Genomic DNA, 15,898 nt, shown 5'->3' with positions numbered 1-15,898 from the left:
CTTCTCTGGCTGCAGTGTGGATGAAACTTCCAGAGCCCATAAAACTCAGAACTGCAGTGCTGCTGAGTGGGGGGAGGACGCGTGTTAATGCTCACCCTTGTAGAGATTCATGGATGTGTTGGCATTTCTTCTTTAAAACTGCAAAAATGCCTGCATAGAAAAAGGGTGATAGCTACTTAGGACATTTGGTGGGACCAGCTCGTAACTTCCTCTACACGCCCCATCTGTAGTCTGAAACACTGTGAATGCTCCTGACGTGAGCAGACATTCGGCAACCACACCTTGAGGGTCTGGGCTTCTGACATCATCAACGGCTCCTCCTCACTGGTGCTGCCAACTGGCCAGACCAGGGACGATGGCTTCTGAACCCAACTCAGGCTCTTGTCCTTACCAGGATCTGCACAGTCCCGCTAAGTTCTCAGGGTGCCATTTACTCAGTCTCAACTGAAAACAAGTGGGCAGCAAAGTAATTTGGGGAATGTTTTCCTCTACTCAGGAAAAGCTCAAAGTGAAAGCCATGTGACTGGGAGTTGGGGCCTGACACCCTCCTGGTGTGTGCGTAAGTGCATGAGTCATATCTGACCCTGGGAGCAGACATCTCTGCTGGAGATTCAGAACTGACGGCTAGGGAAGGCCTCTTCTTTCCTACTTCTTGAAGTGACTCATTATTGGTGTGCGTGGGGGGCTTGGGTGGCCATGCATCATTGGGCATGTATGGAGGTCAGAGGACAATTTTATGGAGTTAGTTCTCTCCTACCATCTTTATCTGGGTTCTGGGGGGCATAACTCAGGCTGCCAGGGTCACAGAGCACACACCTTTGCCTGCTGAGACATCTTGGCGACCCACTTTTCATCTTAAAGGCTGCACTATTACAGTCAAAGGCCATTCACAAAAACCTTAGTTGACTTTTATTTTGCCCACTGAGTTGTTGGTAACAAAACAGGCTAGCATTGAATTAATCAATGATTCAAAGGCTAAAGGGGAAAACAAGAAAGAAAACAACATCCACGAGGCCTCAGAACTCTTCAGCCAGCTTCTCCAAACACTATACACCAAACAACGACAGCCACCACACTTGGGTAAGCACCCAGGACTGGCAATGACCCAGGTCCTCACTTTTCTGGCACTGCCACCTGGAGCAGCAGCCAGTCACTGGCTACAGCGCCACACTCAGAGCTAAAGCTCCGTGCACAGTCCTGAGGCAGGGGTGGCTTCTCTGCCGCCATCTTCCCACAATGTCAGGCACTGGTAAGAACACCCACTTAAATTCTGGGGTGAGGCATGGTTCGGATCTTGATGTTTCAGACTTTGGAACATTTTCAAAGACTATTGGTTGAATTTGAAGCACCTGTGCTCAACAAGTTTGGATATTGGTTTTTGTATTAGGGAACATGATTTTGAAAGTAATTTAGAGTTTTGTCTGATAAACAGTTCCCTAATGCTAATTCTTCCAGAAAGCAAGTTGGCACCACAGTTAACAGAACCAGACATTACAAGGTTGTACCTGGATTCTCCTCCATGATGTTGAGAGCCTCGATGGCGGCAGAAGCTAGTAGGGGAGGCAATGACGCTGAAAAGCAGTATCCTTGGCCAGAGAGCCGCTAAGGAGAAACAAAATAAATAGATAATCTCTCTCTGGAGAGACATTTGGAAGCTACTACATAGCCACAGGCATCTGAACAGCAAACACACTGAGTGCACCAGGAGGGCACCTGAGGGACAGTGTAACAAACCCAAGATGCTGTCTTAGAGATAGGGTCCTTATGTATCTGTAAACACTTTGAGCTATGCTTTTAAAAAAAACAGGCTTTTAAGTAAAAACAGTGTGGTAAATTATGAGTGAAAGTGTATATAAAGCTTGTACTGGAAACATCATTCTGCAGTGACAATGGGGACAATTGTCTGTGACTATGCTTCATCTCTAGAAGTGGTGTGGGACCATGGTCTGTATTCTGTCAATTATATTTTAAACAGACGCTGATTGGTCAGTAGCCAGGCATGAAGTATAGGCGGGGCAATCAGACAGGAAGTAGAGGTGGGTCAATGAGAACAGGAGAATTCTGGGAAGAGGACACAGTCCTGACTTGACCACAGAAGAATATGTAACTGCCCCACTGAATAAGGTACTGAGCCACATGGCTAACACAGATAAGAATAATGGGCTAATAATGGGCTATATAAATTATAAGAGTTAATAAGAAGCCTGAGCTAATGGGCCAATCAGTTTATAGTTAATGTAGAACTCTGTGTGATTTCTTTGGGACTTAATGACTGCAGGAACTGGGCAAGACAAAAACCCTGACATCGAAGCATCACCTGATGGTCAACCACGAAAGACCTGCCGCAGCAGAAGCCCCCAACAGATGCGAGAGCATTTTCCATGTTAGCGCTGATCAGGTCAATGTCGTCAATCTGCCAGAAAAAACAGAGAGCAATTCCCCGTCAAGCCCTCTGGGGATGGAGGTTTCCCTCAGTAAATTCCACGCCATCCTTACATTCACTACGCCCCTACCCACACCCATCTGCTGATGTCAGCTGTCAGCTAACTTCATGTAGCTTTAATCTGTCTGTACCTTTTTCTCTGGGGCAGTGCAGTGCTGGGGTGCAGATAACTAAGGGGACTTTGCATTTTACCATCAACTGGGTCATACATGTAGCAAAACTCACCACCCACATTTGGAGAAAAGGCACCCTGTAACTGTACCCTATAGTGGCCAGCAAGGTGCCTATCACCAGCCTGAGGCACCAGGAGCACAGGCCAGGGCACTTGGTCTCTGTGGCTCCATTTCCCTTCAGTGAAAGGAAAGGGGCCAATGCTATCCCAACTGTTTAAGCTTTAGTTGCCATTTTTGGCAGTATTTTTGACAGCATATATACGTACACACATACTGTCACCTACACAAATGATATATATATGGTGCAACTGTACATATGTACTTCCACAGATTATATGGAGAATTTTAAATACTAAACTGTCTTCTAAAGGACTACGGGAACCCTTTTTGTTGTTGCTTTTTGTGTGGGGCATCTTTTTATATAGTTCATGAAGGCCTCAGTTTCCCAACTGCTGCGATTACAGGCATGTGCCACCATGTCCAGCTCCTAAGGAAATTCTTAGTGACCTTAATAATACAACACAAAACATGAAGAGTCAAGTTCAACACTTATCCCCATCCCAGGTAAACAAAAATCTCAGAGGGAGGATATGGTCCTTGACCGGGCTGCCTAGATCCACCCAGACATCAAAGCCCCAGGAGCCTCTGATTCATTAAAGGTTGTTTCTCATGCCTCTGACAGGCTTCCTACAGGGGAGAGCTTCCCCACTCCGCAGTGAGAACTCACGCTGATCCCATAGTGCTCCGTGACTCCGCGCCCGTGCTCCCCAAGGACTCCAAATGAAAGGCTTTCCTCCAGAAAGATTCTTGCTTTATATTTGTATTTTAACTTAACCTAGATGATAAATAAAACTGGACTTAATACCACCACCATTAACAACATATAGAAGGTCTTTTGCAGAAAAAAATTAAACTTGTAAAAGTACTGACAGTTGACTCTCAATATCTATGGATTCTGCATTTGCAAATTTACCTACTTGTTAAAATCTATGGCTCTAAAATCAATATCCACTCATCCATCCTTCAGAAGGCTCATGCGTGCAGTGGTCAAGAAATGAGTGAGCTACCTGCCAGTGGGTGCTTGCAGCTGAGGAGAGAGGCCACTGTCCTCTGAAGAAGCCTGCATTTCACAGCACTGTGCCATCACTAGAGATTCTGATGTTCTCAATGTCCCTGCTAATGAGCTTTCAAGTATTCTCAGATGCAGAAAGGATGAGAAATGCATTCAGAAAACGGACGGACATTGGAGAAACTTCCTTCAGCGTGAGTTAGAGAGCTGTGGGCAGGAGTCCAGTGTGAATCAATCAACAGCCTGTACTAGAACCACACACAAACCAGCTGTGTTCTGACCACAGCTCACAGGAGCCCAGTAGCAATGGCTCACCATTATGTCCCTTTGTCGTTGTGTGTGCTACCTTTACAGAATGTAAGTACACTGAATAATGAGAACCAACTGTCCCTTTTCAATCTCTGAAATGGCCCAGATTAGAAACAGACAGCACAAGACCTAGTTTTCAGAAGGGAAAAGTTAAGACATTTATGTGTGCAGATGTACAACTTCTCGGTTAAACACTTGTCCAACTACATATAAAAATTCCTGGGAAGTATAGTGATTTTTTTTCAGTAGTTATTTTACTTTGGATTTGCAGAAATGTTTGAATGTAAAAAGTTCTATTATATTTATTATTATGGTTCATTCTTCTGTTTTCCTCTTACTTTTATTTATTAATTTACTTTATAAGAGAGGGATCTCACTCAGTAACACAGGCTAGCCTAAAACTTTCATGCTGAACAAGGTGGCCTAAAGACTTGATCCTCCCGTCTGAGTCTGCTCAGTGCTAGGACACAGGCATTGCAGGCGGGCAGAGGCATGGATGGCTTGTTCTTCTCTGTCATTGGGCATAGAAGAAAATCTTTTAGCTTCTAGTGTTTTAGATGTGTACATATCTGTATTTTGTTCTAAGAATCTTTTTTTTTAAAAAAAACAGAAGAAGTCGGAGGTGGATATGATCAAGACACATTGTAGACATGTATAAAATTAATAATAATAATAACAATAATTTGGTTGTTCCAGACAGGGTTTCTCTTTGTAGCTCTGGCTGTCCTGGAAGTCACTCTGTACTCCAGGCTGGCCTCAAACTCAAAGTTCCGCCTGCCTCTGCCTCTGCCTCCTGACTGCTGGGATTAAAGGTATGCACAACTGTGCACACTGTTGCAGGAGATTTGTTTATACTTCGTGAAGCTGTGTCTGTGTTTTGCCTCACCTCTTAAGGCACCTGATTGGTTTAATAGAGGTGAATGGCCAACAGCTAGGCAGGAGAGAGGAGGTAGGACTTTCGGGCAGAGAGAGGAATTCAGGATGAATCTAGGTGTGCAGCAAATACCAGCGAGACACGAAGTAAGCTGGACATACAAAATGGAGGAGAGGTAAAAAGCCACTTGGCAGAATGTAGACTAATAGAAGCAAATGGTTAACTTAAGTTATAAGAACTAGTTGGGGACAAGCCTATGCTAAAGGCCAAGCTTTCATAATTAATAACAAGTCCCATGTCCTTATTTAGGGGGCTGGCGACCCAAAAGGAAAGTCTGACAACAGCACATCATACTTTTATTATTTTTTATAAATATTTCTTATTTATTTGTGCATGTGTGTGCATGCCATAGTTTGTGTGTGGAATTGAAGCACAGCTCTCATGGATCAATTCCCTCATTCCACCCTGTGGGTTCTGGGGATCGAACTCAGGTCAGGCAAAATGCAAGCACCTTCCTTTGCTGCACAACCTTGTGTCCCAGGTATCATGCTTTAAATATGATTATAGATGAAAGGTCTAACTGGCAGATAATAAGCACACTAAAATTAGGACTGACGGGGCTGCTCACCAGTTCTGGAAGAGGACAGATGGTTCCAGTGTTCATATACAATCCTTCCACGACGATGAAACGCCGCGTCACACGCGCCTTCCGAGGATTCTTTAAGAAACGAGACATCTTAGCTGTCATAACTCCAAATAGAAATTGTTACTCCCAAGAGCATGTACCTCATAAAGGATTTATTTAAAAGGGGGAGAAGGTCATAATGAATTCAGATCCTATTATTTTGACAGAAACACTGTGAGAAAAAGCAGCTTTCCTTCCTCAGGCAGATTCTAGCTGATGACCTCACACACCACTGGAGGTGCCCGAACAATGTTAAACAATGTCCCAGTTGGGGACGGTTGGGAGAAAGCCCAGGGAAATTAATGATGAAGCACAGACTCCAGAGTGAAAACATTAAAAACTACACAGCTAGGATTTACACATTTCAGTGTAAAAGGGGAAAAAATTACAAATGAATGAAAACCATTGTTACCACTACCACAGGTGTGGCCTGAGGAGCAGGGAGAGGCATGGGTGGTGCAAGTGTCCTGGGAGGTTGATGATTAACAGTATGGGAGGGGCATAGTGTGTGTGTGTGTGTGTGTGTGTGAATTATACTACTGTATTTTCCTCTGTGTGCTGGTAATCTCTAGCCTTCCTTCCCATCAAAATATAACCAACTCCTCGTTTGCTTTGCCTGCTCAGTGAGTCACGTAAAATCCAAATGTGACCTTGTCTGATCAAATACAAGGTGGTAGACTAGAGCAGCCTAATTCAGACAGTGTGTGTCCTCCTCTGCCTCGTGTCCAGAAGGCCATGAGTCTATCACACCCACGAACCTGAAGATGCTGCAGGTGTGACAGGCTGAAAAACCAGAGTTAGAACTCATCCCCACATTCCTACTCAAAGATTTCTTCCTTGTGCTCCAATCACTAATTACAACAATGCTATGGGGCCTTTCAGGACCAGCAGCTGCTGTCTGCACAGAAGCATTTCTGCTCTGCAGAGATATACATCACAGAGGTTGCCGGTCTCGCATAACTCGCCACTGAATGCTGCGGTTCACAGCATTTCTAGATGGCATCATGGACCTGTCAGAATCACTGGTGGAAAGAGGACACCTGCATGCCAACACACAACATCCTGACTTCTCCCTCTGAAAAGATATCCTGTTCCCTTAGTTTGGGCAGGGCTTCTTTATACACACACTAGTTAAGTGTTCTATCAATTCAAGTACCTGCTTAGGATTTCCAAATATTCAATGGAAGAGACTTAGGATGAGCAAAAGTATATATGGAAGCTACTAAAGGTTAGTCGTGCTGTGCAATGATAGCTCGTCTTTCTTTTGAATATTTATGTGCGCATCACTTTTTCAAAATCAGGATTTTACTGTAGTAATTTTAGAATCGTATTTTAAAAAATATTACATTATGATCATTTCTCAGTTTTACTTAAAACAGTTTTACTTTGTTCCTTTAAAAGATTTATGTTTATTTTTTGCATATGAATGTTTTGCCTGCATATATGCATTGCAATGTCCACAGGTCAGAAGGTGGCATGAGACACCTAGAACTGGAGTCACAATGCTGGAAAATGAGCTTGGATCTTCTGAAACAGCAGTAAGTAATCTTAACCATGGAGGCATCTCTCCAGCTTGTGACAACACGCCTTTGCTGGAGACATCCCCTCTGAGAGCATACTGCCTCCTCACCATGCTCAGTGCTGGAAGCAAGCTGCTGCCTTCATTTTGCTTTTTACATCACATTGTTAGTACGAGCCAATCTTTGATATAACTTCTACTCATATTCTAAAGGCAGCATCTCAAGTAAGAAGAACTTTCTAATATTAAATGTAAAGTTATTTAATAGCATACTCCTGGCAGAAAAATGAGGTGTAAATTAATTAGTGAAAATGTGAAATTAAATTTCTAAGATACATAACTAGCTTTCTGATTGTTACCCACGGGAGCTCCATAGATTATCTTACGGAAAACACACATGAAATGTGAGCATGACAGCGCCTAGATTCAGCACACTGACTCTGTAGTCACACTTTCCGAACCAGTGTTTATTCTGGTGGTTGGGATCGAGTGTTTAATCAGACTAAGGTCATCTTTCTCGTTTGCTGAAAGAATTAAATCTGTGAAACAATCTCAATTTCAGAATTTCTTTAGCTTTTTCTTAATCATGTAAATATGGAACACTGGCTGATACTATTCTGAGCACTCAAAGGTGAGTTCATCATATTCAATATGATAATGTGCATATTCGCCAAGTATCTATCACGCAGGCTGACTCCTAAACAAAGACGACAGAATTCTGAGTGAATAATCCAAATGTTTAGAAAAATCTAAATACAAAAATCAAAGAAGGCCGTAAGCATTTTCATCAGTTACTCTAGTTATGAATGAGCTGTTGGGGTAAAGTCCACTTGAAAGGGGGGCTTGAGATGTGACAACTGGGCTCCCAGGACAGGCCACACATCACAAGGTCCTGCTGCAGAGCCACACAGCACCACCATCACGGCCTTTCCTACCCACACTGCCCGGAAGGTAAGTCAGGATCCTCCCATGATGCTTTAAACACATGTCCTCTGTGCAGCTCTCCAATCATGTCAGGGAGACACTGCCTAATCACTACCACTAGGCGTAGTCAAGGCTTCCAGGCACCCCCTCTTCAGAGAGGCTGTTCCCCACAGGCAGCAGCTGTCTGGAGCTTCAGGAGGGCTTAAAATTTGATAGAATAAGTAAGAACATTCTGAATTTAATCTATGCACCTCCTTACAGCCTTGGTGTGTTCCAGAGCTCCTACACAGAACTCAGAGTACTGTGTCTCCTCAAGGGCAAGCTGCTTCTCTCCCCTAGGCCCCCAAAGAAAGTCACCTCAAACACCTCCCCCAAATACGACAAGGCTCTCCAACCTGAAATACATTAATAAGCAGGAACTCCCTTACTTAGTATCCAAATGTGATCTGCAGGCCAGTTTTCGGTGACAAATTACCATTTCATCTATAATTTAGCTGCTTAGGAAGCACAAAGAGCTGCACAATGCTCTTCAACAAGATCATACCTTTTGATCTTCAATCTCTTGTTCTTTTAGCAGTCGCTCCAGGTCAGCTACATCATTATGCTTAAACAACTTAATGTCACTGCGTGACGCCTGTAATCCTTTCTGGATAGCAAAGCAGGCCGCACTGTCCCTGCAAGGGGGAGAGGCACCAAATTGGGGTTAAAGGGCCTTGTCAACGTTCTCAGAAGAAGAATGCCTGCTTTTGTACATCGACCTGCCTTCGACCAGCTTCCAATCGTTACCTGAAACACAGCACATAGAGTGTGTTTGAGCACTCACACCCACTGTTTGCTCTTCACCCTGCAAGTCCTTTCCACATGGCTACTTAAAACAGCTAGCCACATCATGACCTCTGAAACCAGGATGCACGCTGTGGCTGGCATCCGAGCTTACTCACATGCTCCTCTTTCTAAGAACTCTGCAGAACGCTGGTGACCTCACCGTCAGTGGCATCTTGTTTACCCGACTGCTGCATCACTGGCAGTCAGCTGGAAGCACGTAACTACAGACACGAGCACAAGGAAAGGTCTAAGCTCACTCACACCAGCTGAGGCCGAGTGAAGAACTAAGCTGTCGGCCTTTGAAAGGCTGTTGTAATGGAACGCTGCATCCCTCCTAGGTACACAAACTTCTTATCAACAGGGTAACAATGAGGCACCCCCACATTCTCCACTTGGATGAGGAAACCCAAGGGAAATCAAGACTGTCACCCAGCAGCAATGAAGAAACTCTGACACCCTTGGGTGCCTGGCATTTGGAATGACATAGTTGTCTCCTACTTCCCACTTCCCATGTGTCAGAGAAAGCTGACCCCAACAGATGGTTCCGCAACACTGTCATCTGCAAAGGCCATGTTCCAGAAACACAACCAAGTTAGAAGAGGGAAAAATCTCACAACATTTTAAGTTAAGAATTCTGTGGTGGGCCACCTTTATCTACCTTGGGGTACATGTGGCCTGTGGCCAGCAGGCTGCACAGCCAGTATGGACTGAAGGCATATAACATAAAGCCGGGGTCCAGCTGAGGATCACGCCATCAAGTGTTACTACTGTGAAAACAGGGCCAAAGATGACCTAGCAGTGAACTCAAAGCAGCCAGGATAAAAATGAGCAGTCACCAACACACCTAAAACAAGGGACTAAAACAGAAAGCTGAGCAAAACAGAAGCTACAGAGAGAATCCTCTCCTGTGGAGAAAAGCGTTCTGAAACATCAGCGAGATGCACAGCGGACCAGAGGGAAAGGACTGGTGAACGAGTCAGTGTGTGTCAGAGAGACAGAAAAACAGACAGGAAAGAAGAAAGCAGAGCTCCAAGGACTTGGGGGTAGAGGTATAAAGCAACTTAACATTCATGTCAGTGGAGTCATAGGAGAAAGACGTTAGAACCACTAGATGACACAAACAAGCTGGCTAAAACCCCTAATACTAATACAAAATGAAAAAGAAAAACTTTAAATCTACAGGTTAAAGACAGTGAGCAAAACTCAAACAGATAAGGCCAAATGAAGAGTCACAGGGGGTACAGTGAAACCCCGAGTCTCTGCAGGCTCTCAAGGCTGTCAAATGCATGCACAATCCAACTTGGTTCCAGCCACTCAGCATATGTCTAGATGGCCAAAGGTAGCCTTCACCCATACAGCATGGTACAAGACTCCATTCATGGAGGAACAACAAGAAAAGGAGAGACACGACTTGGAAGTGTCAAATGGGACACATATAATGCAGGGAAGTCACTAACTCCCCCCATCCCCTGCCCACCTTCAGGTCTAAGGACAGAGATTTCCCTGGTAGCAGGATATCTCAGTGTGTAAGAGACCTCTGTAAGAGTCAGGATCACCCACGCCAGTTGCACTGACCACAGGCCAGGAGCCCACATCACCTTTAGTCTAGAGCAGTTGTGTTCTTGTGTGCCCCAGAGACGTGCAGGTTTGGGGCCTTATGGTATCACATAGCTTGGCACTGCTGATGGCACAAGTGTAGCACAGGAGGCAGAGTACATCTATCTACAATAACTCTGCCATGGTGGACAGAATCCTGTAGGTATGCCAGTCACTATGAGGACAAGACACCTGGGCCTAGAGACTCCTGATTCATCCCTAAGCAACCTACCAACTATGAATTTGTGACGAACTTGGGCTTGGATCGCCCTCTAGTGTTCAAAGAGTAGTGCTACATCAGTCCACTTCAGGTAAGCCTGGTCTTGTGGATCATAATTCTCATTCTAGAAAGAGAGGCACCAGCGAAGTCAGTTTGAAAAGATGAGTCAGGAGTGCCCAGGTGAAGTTTCACACCAACAGCATCAAGAGCCTTCAATAAACTAAGACCTTGGGGTGGGAATACTGCCTCAGCCATTAAGAGCACTGCGGCTCTGCGAGGAGCTGAGTTCAATTCTTAATAGCACATGGTGCCTAGTGACCACCCTTAACTCCAGTTCCAAGGGATATGATGTCCTTTTCTGACCTCTGTGGACACTGCACACACATGCTGTGCACATATATACATGCACATATACACATTAAATAGAAATCTTAAAAAAAACAAACAAGGGGCTGGAGAAATGTCTCAGAGGTTAAGAGCACTGTCTGTTTTTCCAGAGCTCCTGAGTTCAATTCCCAGCAACTACCTGGAGGCTCACAACCATCTGTTATAAGATCTGGTGCCCTCTTCTAGTCTGTAGGCAGACATGCAGACAGAAAACTGTATGCATAATAAATAAATCATTAAAAACAAACGACAACAAAAACCTCAACGTCACCCCCCCCCCCCCCCCGAACTCACTACATCATAACAAGGTGCCAGAAACTGACCACACTGTAATCAGTATTGAAGAAACTACAAGAAAACTCAGGGGAAGAGTCACAGGAGGACTCATAGGAGGACTCACAGGAAGATTCACAGGAGGACACACAAGAGGACTCACAGGAGGAATCACGGGAAGACTCAGAACAACTGTTCTAAGGAAAGCCAAGGAGCTCAGAGGAAGCACAGATAAACCACTCTGCACTCTAATATGGGCACCTGAGAAGAGGAAACAAAAACACAGAACTCTTTGAGCAACAAAACAAAACAAAATCCCACACACAAAGTGAAAAAAAAAATCGGTAGAAGGTATCAACATCATGAATGGTCAAATACAGGAAGGAATTACTGAGTTCAAGGACAGACTATTTGCAAACAGTTATCTGCAGAGAAAAGTGAGGTGTGATGAAGGTAGCTCACAGGAGCTTTGGAATAGCCTTAAAAAGCAAATAGCTACGCCAATGGGGGTGGGGGGAGGTTGGCGGCAAAAAGGACCCGAGAATGCCATCAGGATAGAGGACTTCCCAAAGAGATGGCCACCAAAGTACAGGTCTAGGAAAGCCAACAGTCATGGCGAAACAGATGGCTGGAGTCAAGACTTGCTGGAAGCACATAGCAAAGAGGTAAAAGTGAGATTCCCAAGGTCTCTCAGTCTCGGGCAGAATTTGCTACAGAAACTTTACTGCCAGGACAAAGCAGTGCAGGTCTTCAATTAGAAGGAGAAACTAAACTTCCAGAAACTTCCAATAAAGAATTCTCTATACAGCAAAGCTATCATTTAGAAATGAAGGGGTGGGGCTGGAGAGGTGGCTCAGTAGCTAAGAGCACTGGATGCTCTTCCAGAGGACCTGGGTTTGATTCCCATCACCCACATGGCTGTTCACAACTGTCTGTAACTCCAGTTCCAGGGCATCTGGCACCTTCACACAGACATGAATGTAGGCAAAACACAAATACACATGAAACAAAAATAAATTAATTTAAAAAAAGGAAATGAAGGTGAAATCTCAAAAAACAAAAACAAAAACAAACAAAAAGACCGAACTTCTCAGGACAGATCTTTCTTTTGCCAGGTGGTGGTGGCGCACACCTTTAACCATTGAGGAGGCAGAGGCAGGCAGATCTCTGTGAGTTTGAGGACAGCCTAGTTTGCAGAGCAAGTTCTAGGACAGGCAGAGCTATATAGAGAAACTCTTGCCTCAAAATACCAAAAGAAAAAGAAGAGTAAAGAAGGGATGAGAAGGTGAAGGGGATGTAGATGATCCCAGACAAGCCAGAGCAGGAAGAATCTATGTCGCCCAGATCTCCTGAGCTCTGCACAGGGACAGAGATGCTAACATTGTAAACAATGAGTACAAACCATTCATATTTTCAGAATAATTTTAATCCAGAACAAAAAACCCTGAAATAATAACTATTTTAGTAGGCTGAGATAGTCAACACAGAAAGATGCAAATATGATACCCCAAAAATGTAAATGAGGATTGGAGAGACGGTCCAGTGTTAAAGTGCTTGCTTTTGGACTGAAGTTTGGATTTCCAGAACACATGTAAATGCCACCTGTAAAGAGAGTGTCCCAGACCAGGCTGGCTAGCGAGACTAGTTGTATCAGTGACATTTGGGTTTGACTGAGAGGCCCTGCCTCTTTGAAGAAGTAGAAGAACAACCCAGGGTAATTGCAAACATCAACCTAGGAACTTCAAATACAAGCATACACAAAAATGGAAAAAACATTTAAACAGGAGGAAGGAATACAAGGGCAGTTTCCTTACTAGTTTATTTTTGTTTTGGTCTTATGTTTATGATACTTAAGTTGAAATCATTTGAAAACAGCTTATATTAATGAAGAGATGTTTTTGTAAACCTCATGGTAAATGCAAAGATGCTTGAAATTGTTGACATAATCTGCATGGTCGGCGCTTTCCCCTCGCAGTGAACAGCCACACCACGCGTCTGGGAATTCACCCGAGTTTGTGCACTTGATCCCCACTCATGGTTTCTAGGTTCTTTATTCTATTTTATTTTATGTGCATGCGTGTTTGTCTGATCAGATATATAACATGTGTGCCTGGTATCCAAGGACGTCAGTAGAGAGTATCATATACCTTGGAGCTGGAGTTACAGAGAGTTGTAAGCTGGTATGTGGATGCTGAGAACCAACCTGGGTCCCCTGCAACAGTAGCCAGTGCTCTCAAGCACTGAGCCATTGCCCCTGCCTCAGCTCCTACATCCTTAATAAGCAGTGAGACAGGATCAGTAGAGACCTGGAGAGTAAGAAGGGTGAGTGATGAGGGGCAGGTGACTTTGCCAGGCACAGTAAGCAATGTGAGGCTGTGATCATGACGCAGGGCATGACAGGGCCACAGAGCTGACAGGGAAGGAGACAGCAAGCCTCATCTGGATACCAACAGAAACAATCATGGTGCCAGGAGAGTGGCTAAATCACTGTCAAGCACCTTTTGGTGAGGGTCTTGTAGCTTTGGGCCTGGGAAACCAAACAGTTAAAAATCAAACCAAAACAAAGAACCCCAGAAGATTCCTTCTCCCCTTAGGAGGTAATTTCCAATGCAGTGCAGGACCTGCTGAGCCCTGCAGCACAGTGCCGCTTCAGAAGGAATCTGGATAGAAGGGTGGGTGAAGGCACTTACACGAAAACAATGTCCCCTCTTTTAGAGTACGCAGGAATGGCACTGGCTATGGTTGAAAATCCATATGAGTAAATGATGGCTTCTTCGGTCCTCATAAATTTTGCAAGGCGCTCTTCCAAATCCAGATGGACATCTATTTTACGGAAAAAGTAAAACAGTTACTCTTATAATTCTTTTTCCTTTACTAACAAGAGAAAAGAAGCACTTTAATAGTTTAATTACTGCCTCTTTCACCTTATAGATAAAATGCAATTTAAAAAATATTTATTATTTATGTCTGTGTTTTTGTCACAGCCCACGTGTGGAGGTCAGAGGGCAACTTTTGAGACTTCACTGTCTCCTTCCAACAGTTTAGTTCTGGGGGTCAAACTCGGTCTTCAGGATTGACAGAAAGTGTCTCACCTACTGACCCATTTCACCAGTTCCTAAAATGGAATTAGAAGCAACGACAACAAATCCAAAAACCTCTAGATTATAATAATTCTGGATCCAGAGTTCTTCTGAGACATGTGAGCTGAAAGCAGTTCCCTGTCTCTAAGCATGGCAAATGGAGACCTCAGTTTAGCTATAGGCTTTTTTAGTGTTCCAGAAGCCCGGGAGTTAAGAGCTGATCGCACTGCCCTGGAGCAGTGACAGACCACGAAGCAGGGCCTTTGCCTCCTTACCCTCTGTGGTGGGAATCCCACACCCGACTTTACCTACCTTACCCACTTTAGCTTCCTTTGGCCACTTTGCTGAGGCTTTGCCACTTACACAAAGCGGCTCTCACACTTTAACAAAAAGACCTTTACACACTCTACACCAAGACACATTCAAGTGGCCTCTTCTCTCACAGTCCAGGCTAGCGCTCAGGTGTAGAAATGCCACCCCCAAGTACACCAGGGAATTCACGTTCACAGTACTGACAGAAATAGGGCTCTTGTGTAGCAGCAGCTTAAGAATGCTGGTCTAAGTTCACAGAACCACAGAGGGTATGTACAAAGGACCAGTGGGCACAGGAAAGGGAAGTAGAGGAGATCGCTATGGGTGGGTGGGGAGTGCTGGGACAGGAGGTTGAGGGAGGGAATACAGGGAGAGACAGCAAAGATGAAGGGTCACTTGTATGGAAACCTAAGACAATAGAAGCTTCCTAAAATATATACATATATGAAGGTGATCCAAATGAAGCTGCCAAATAATGGGGAAGACAGAGTCCCAACTGGCTATCTCTTATCACCAAAATAAGCTTCCAGTACCAGGATTGGGTTACATCTAATTGAGTTGTTGGCAAAAGGGATCCCATAAGAATCCTCAAACAATCCAGGCTGTTGCCAAGACAAACTGACTGCAAGGCCCACTGCTGAAGATACCACCTACACAACTCAATGAACACAAAGACGTCTAACTGGTGCCTACATAGAGAGCCTCGACCCCCATCTTCCAGCATCCTTGGTATAAGAAGGTACTCTGCACACCACCAAAGGAGAATCTTAAACATCAAGCCAGCCACAAACCTCTGATCTACAGCCCTGTCCTGCCTATAAGATGTGCTAGGGCGCCGGGCGATGGTGGCGCACGCCTTTAATCCCAGCACTCGGGAGGCAGAGGTAGGCGGATCTCTGTGAGTTCGAGACCAGCCTGGTCTACAGAGCTAGTTCCAGGACAGGCTCCAAAGCCACAGAGAAACCCTGTCTCGAAAAACCAAAAAAAAAAAAAAAAAAAAAAAAAAACCCCCCAAAAAAAAAAGATGTGCTAGGGCATTGCTAGCACAAAGCTTGTGGGAATAAACCAGCCAATACCTGACTGGACTGAAGGCCCACTCCACGAGATGGGACCCATATCCAACACCACTTGAGGGATCAAAAACCAGACATTCTGCTATACCCATAGATCAGTACCTTGCTCAGCCATCATTAGAGAAGCTTTCTCCTA

The 15,898-nt window shown here is 44.6% G+C and overlaps 1 protein-coding gene across 3 annotated transcripts in view; it reads right to left on the bottom strand.

Annotated features, from left to right (window-relative positions):
* Sptlc1 (serine palmitoyltransferase long chain base subunit 1) overlaps positions 1-15,898 on the bottom strand; it is a 45,539-nt gene that overhangs the window by 7,791 nt on the left and 21,850 nt on the right. For all 3 annotated transcript variants that reach the window (XR_012910358.1, XM_075969617.1, XM_075969618.1), the window contains exons 6-12: positions 13,988-14,120; positions 8,541-8,670; positions 5,497-5,586; positions 3,344-3,451; positions 2,318-2,413; positions 1,506-1,602; positions 96-150 (exon numbers count right to left, since the gene is read on the bottom strand). Coding sequence is in view for 2 of the 3 variants with exons in the window: in XM_075969617.1 (XP_075825732.1) it covers positions 96-150; positions 1,506-1,602; positions 2,318-2,413; positions 3,344-3,451; positions 5,497-5,586; positions 8,541-8,670; positions 13,988-14,120 (709 nt within the window). In the remaining variant the exon portion in view is untranslated. The remainder of the gene's footprint in view (positions 1-95; positions 151-1,505; positions 1,603-2,317; positions 2,414-3,343; positions 3,452-5,496; positions 5,587-8,540; positions 8,671-13,987; positions 14,121-15,898) is intronic.

The sequence above is a fragment of the Microtus pennsylvanicus genome, chromosome 4 (assembly GCF_037038515.1).
Source record: "Microtus pennsylvanicus isolate mMicPen1 chromosome 4, mMicPen1.hap1, whole genome shotgun sequence".
Classification (NCBI taxonomy): domain Eukaryota; kingdom Metazoa; phylum Chordata; class Mammalia; order Rodentia; family Cricetidae; genus Microtus; species Microtus pennsylvanicus.
Note: the sequence above shows the minus strand (reverse complement) of the source record. Positions and strands in the feature narration are given on the sequence as shown.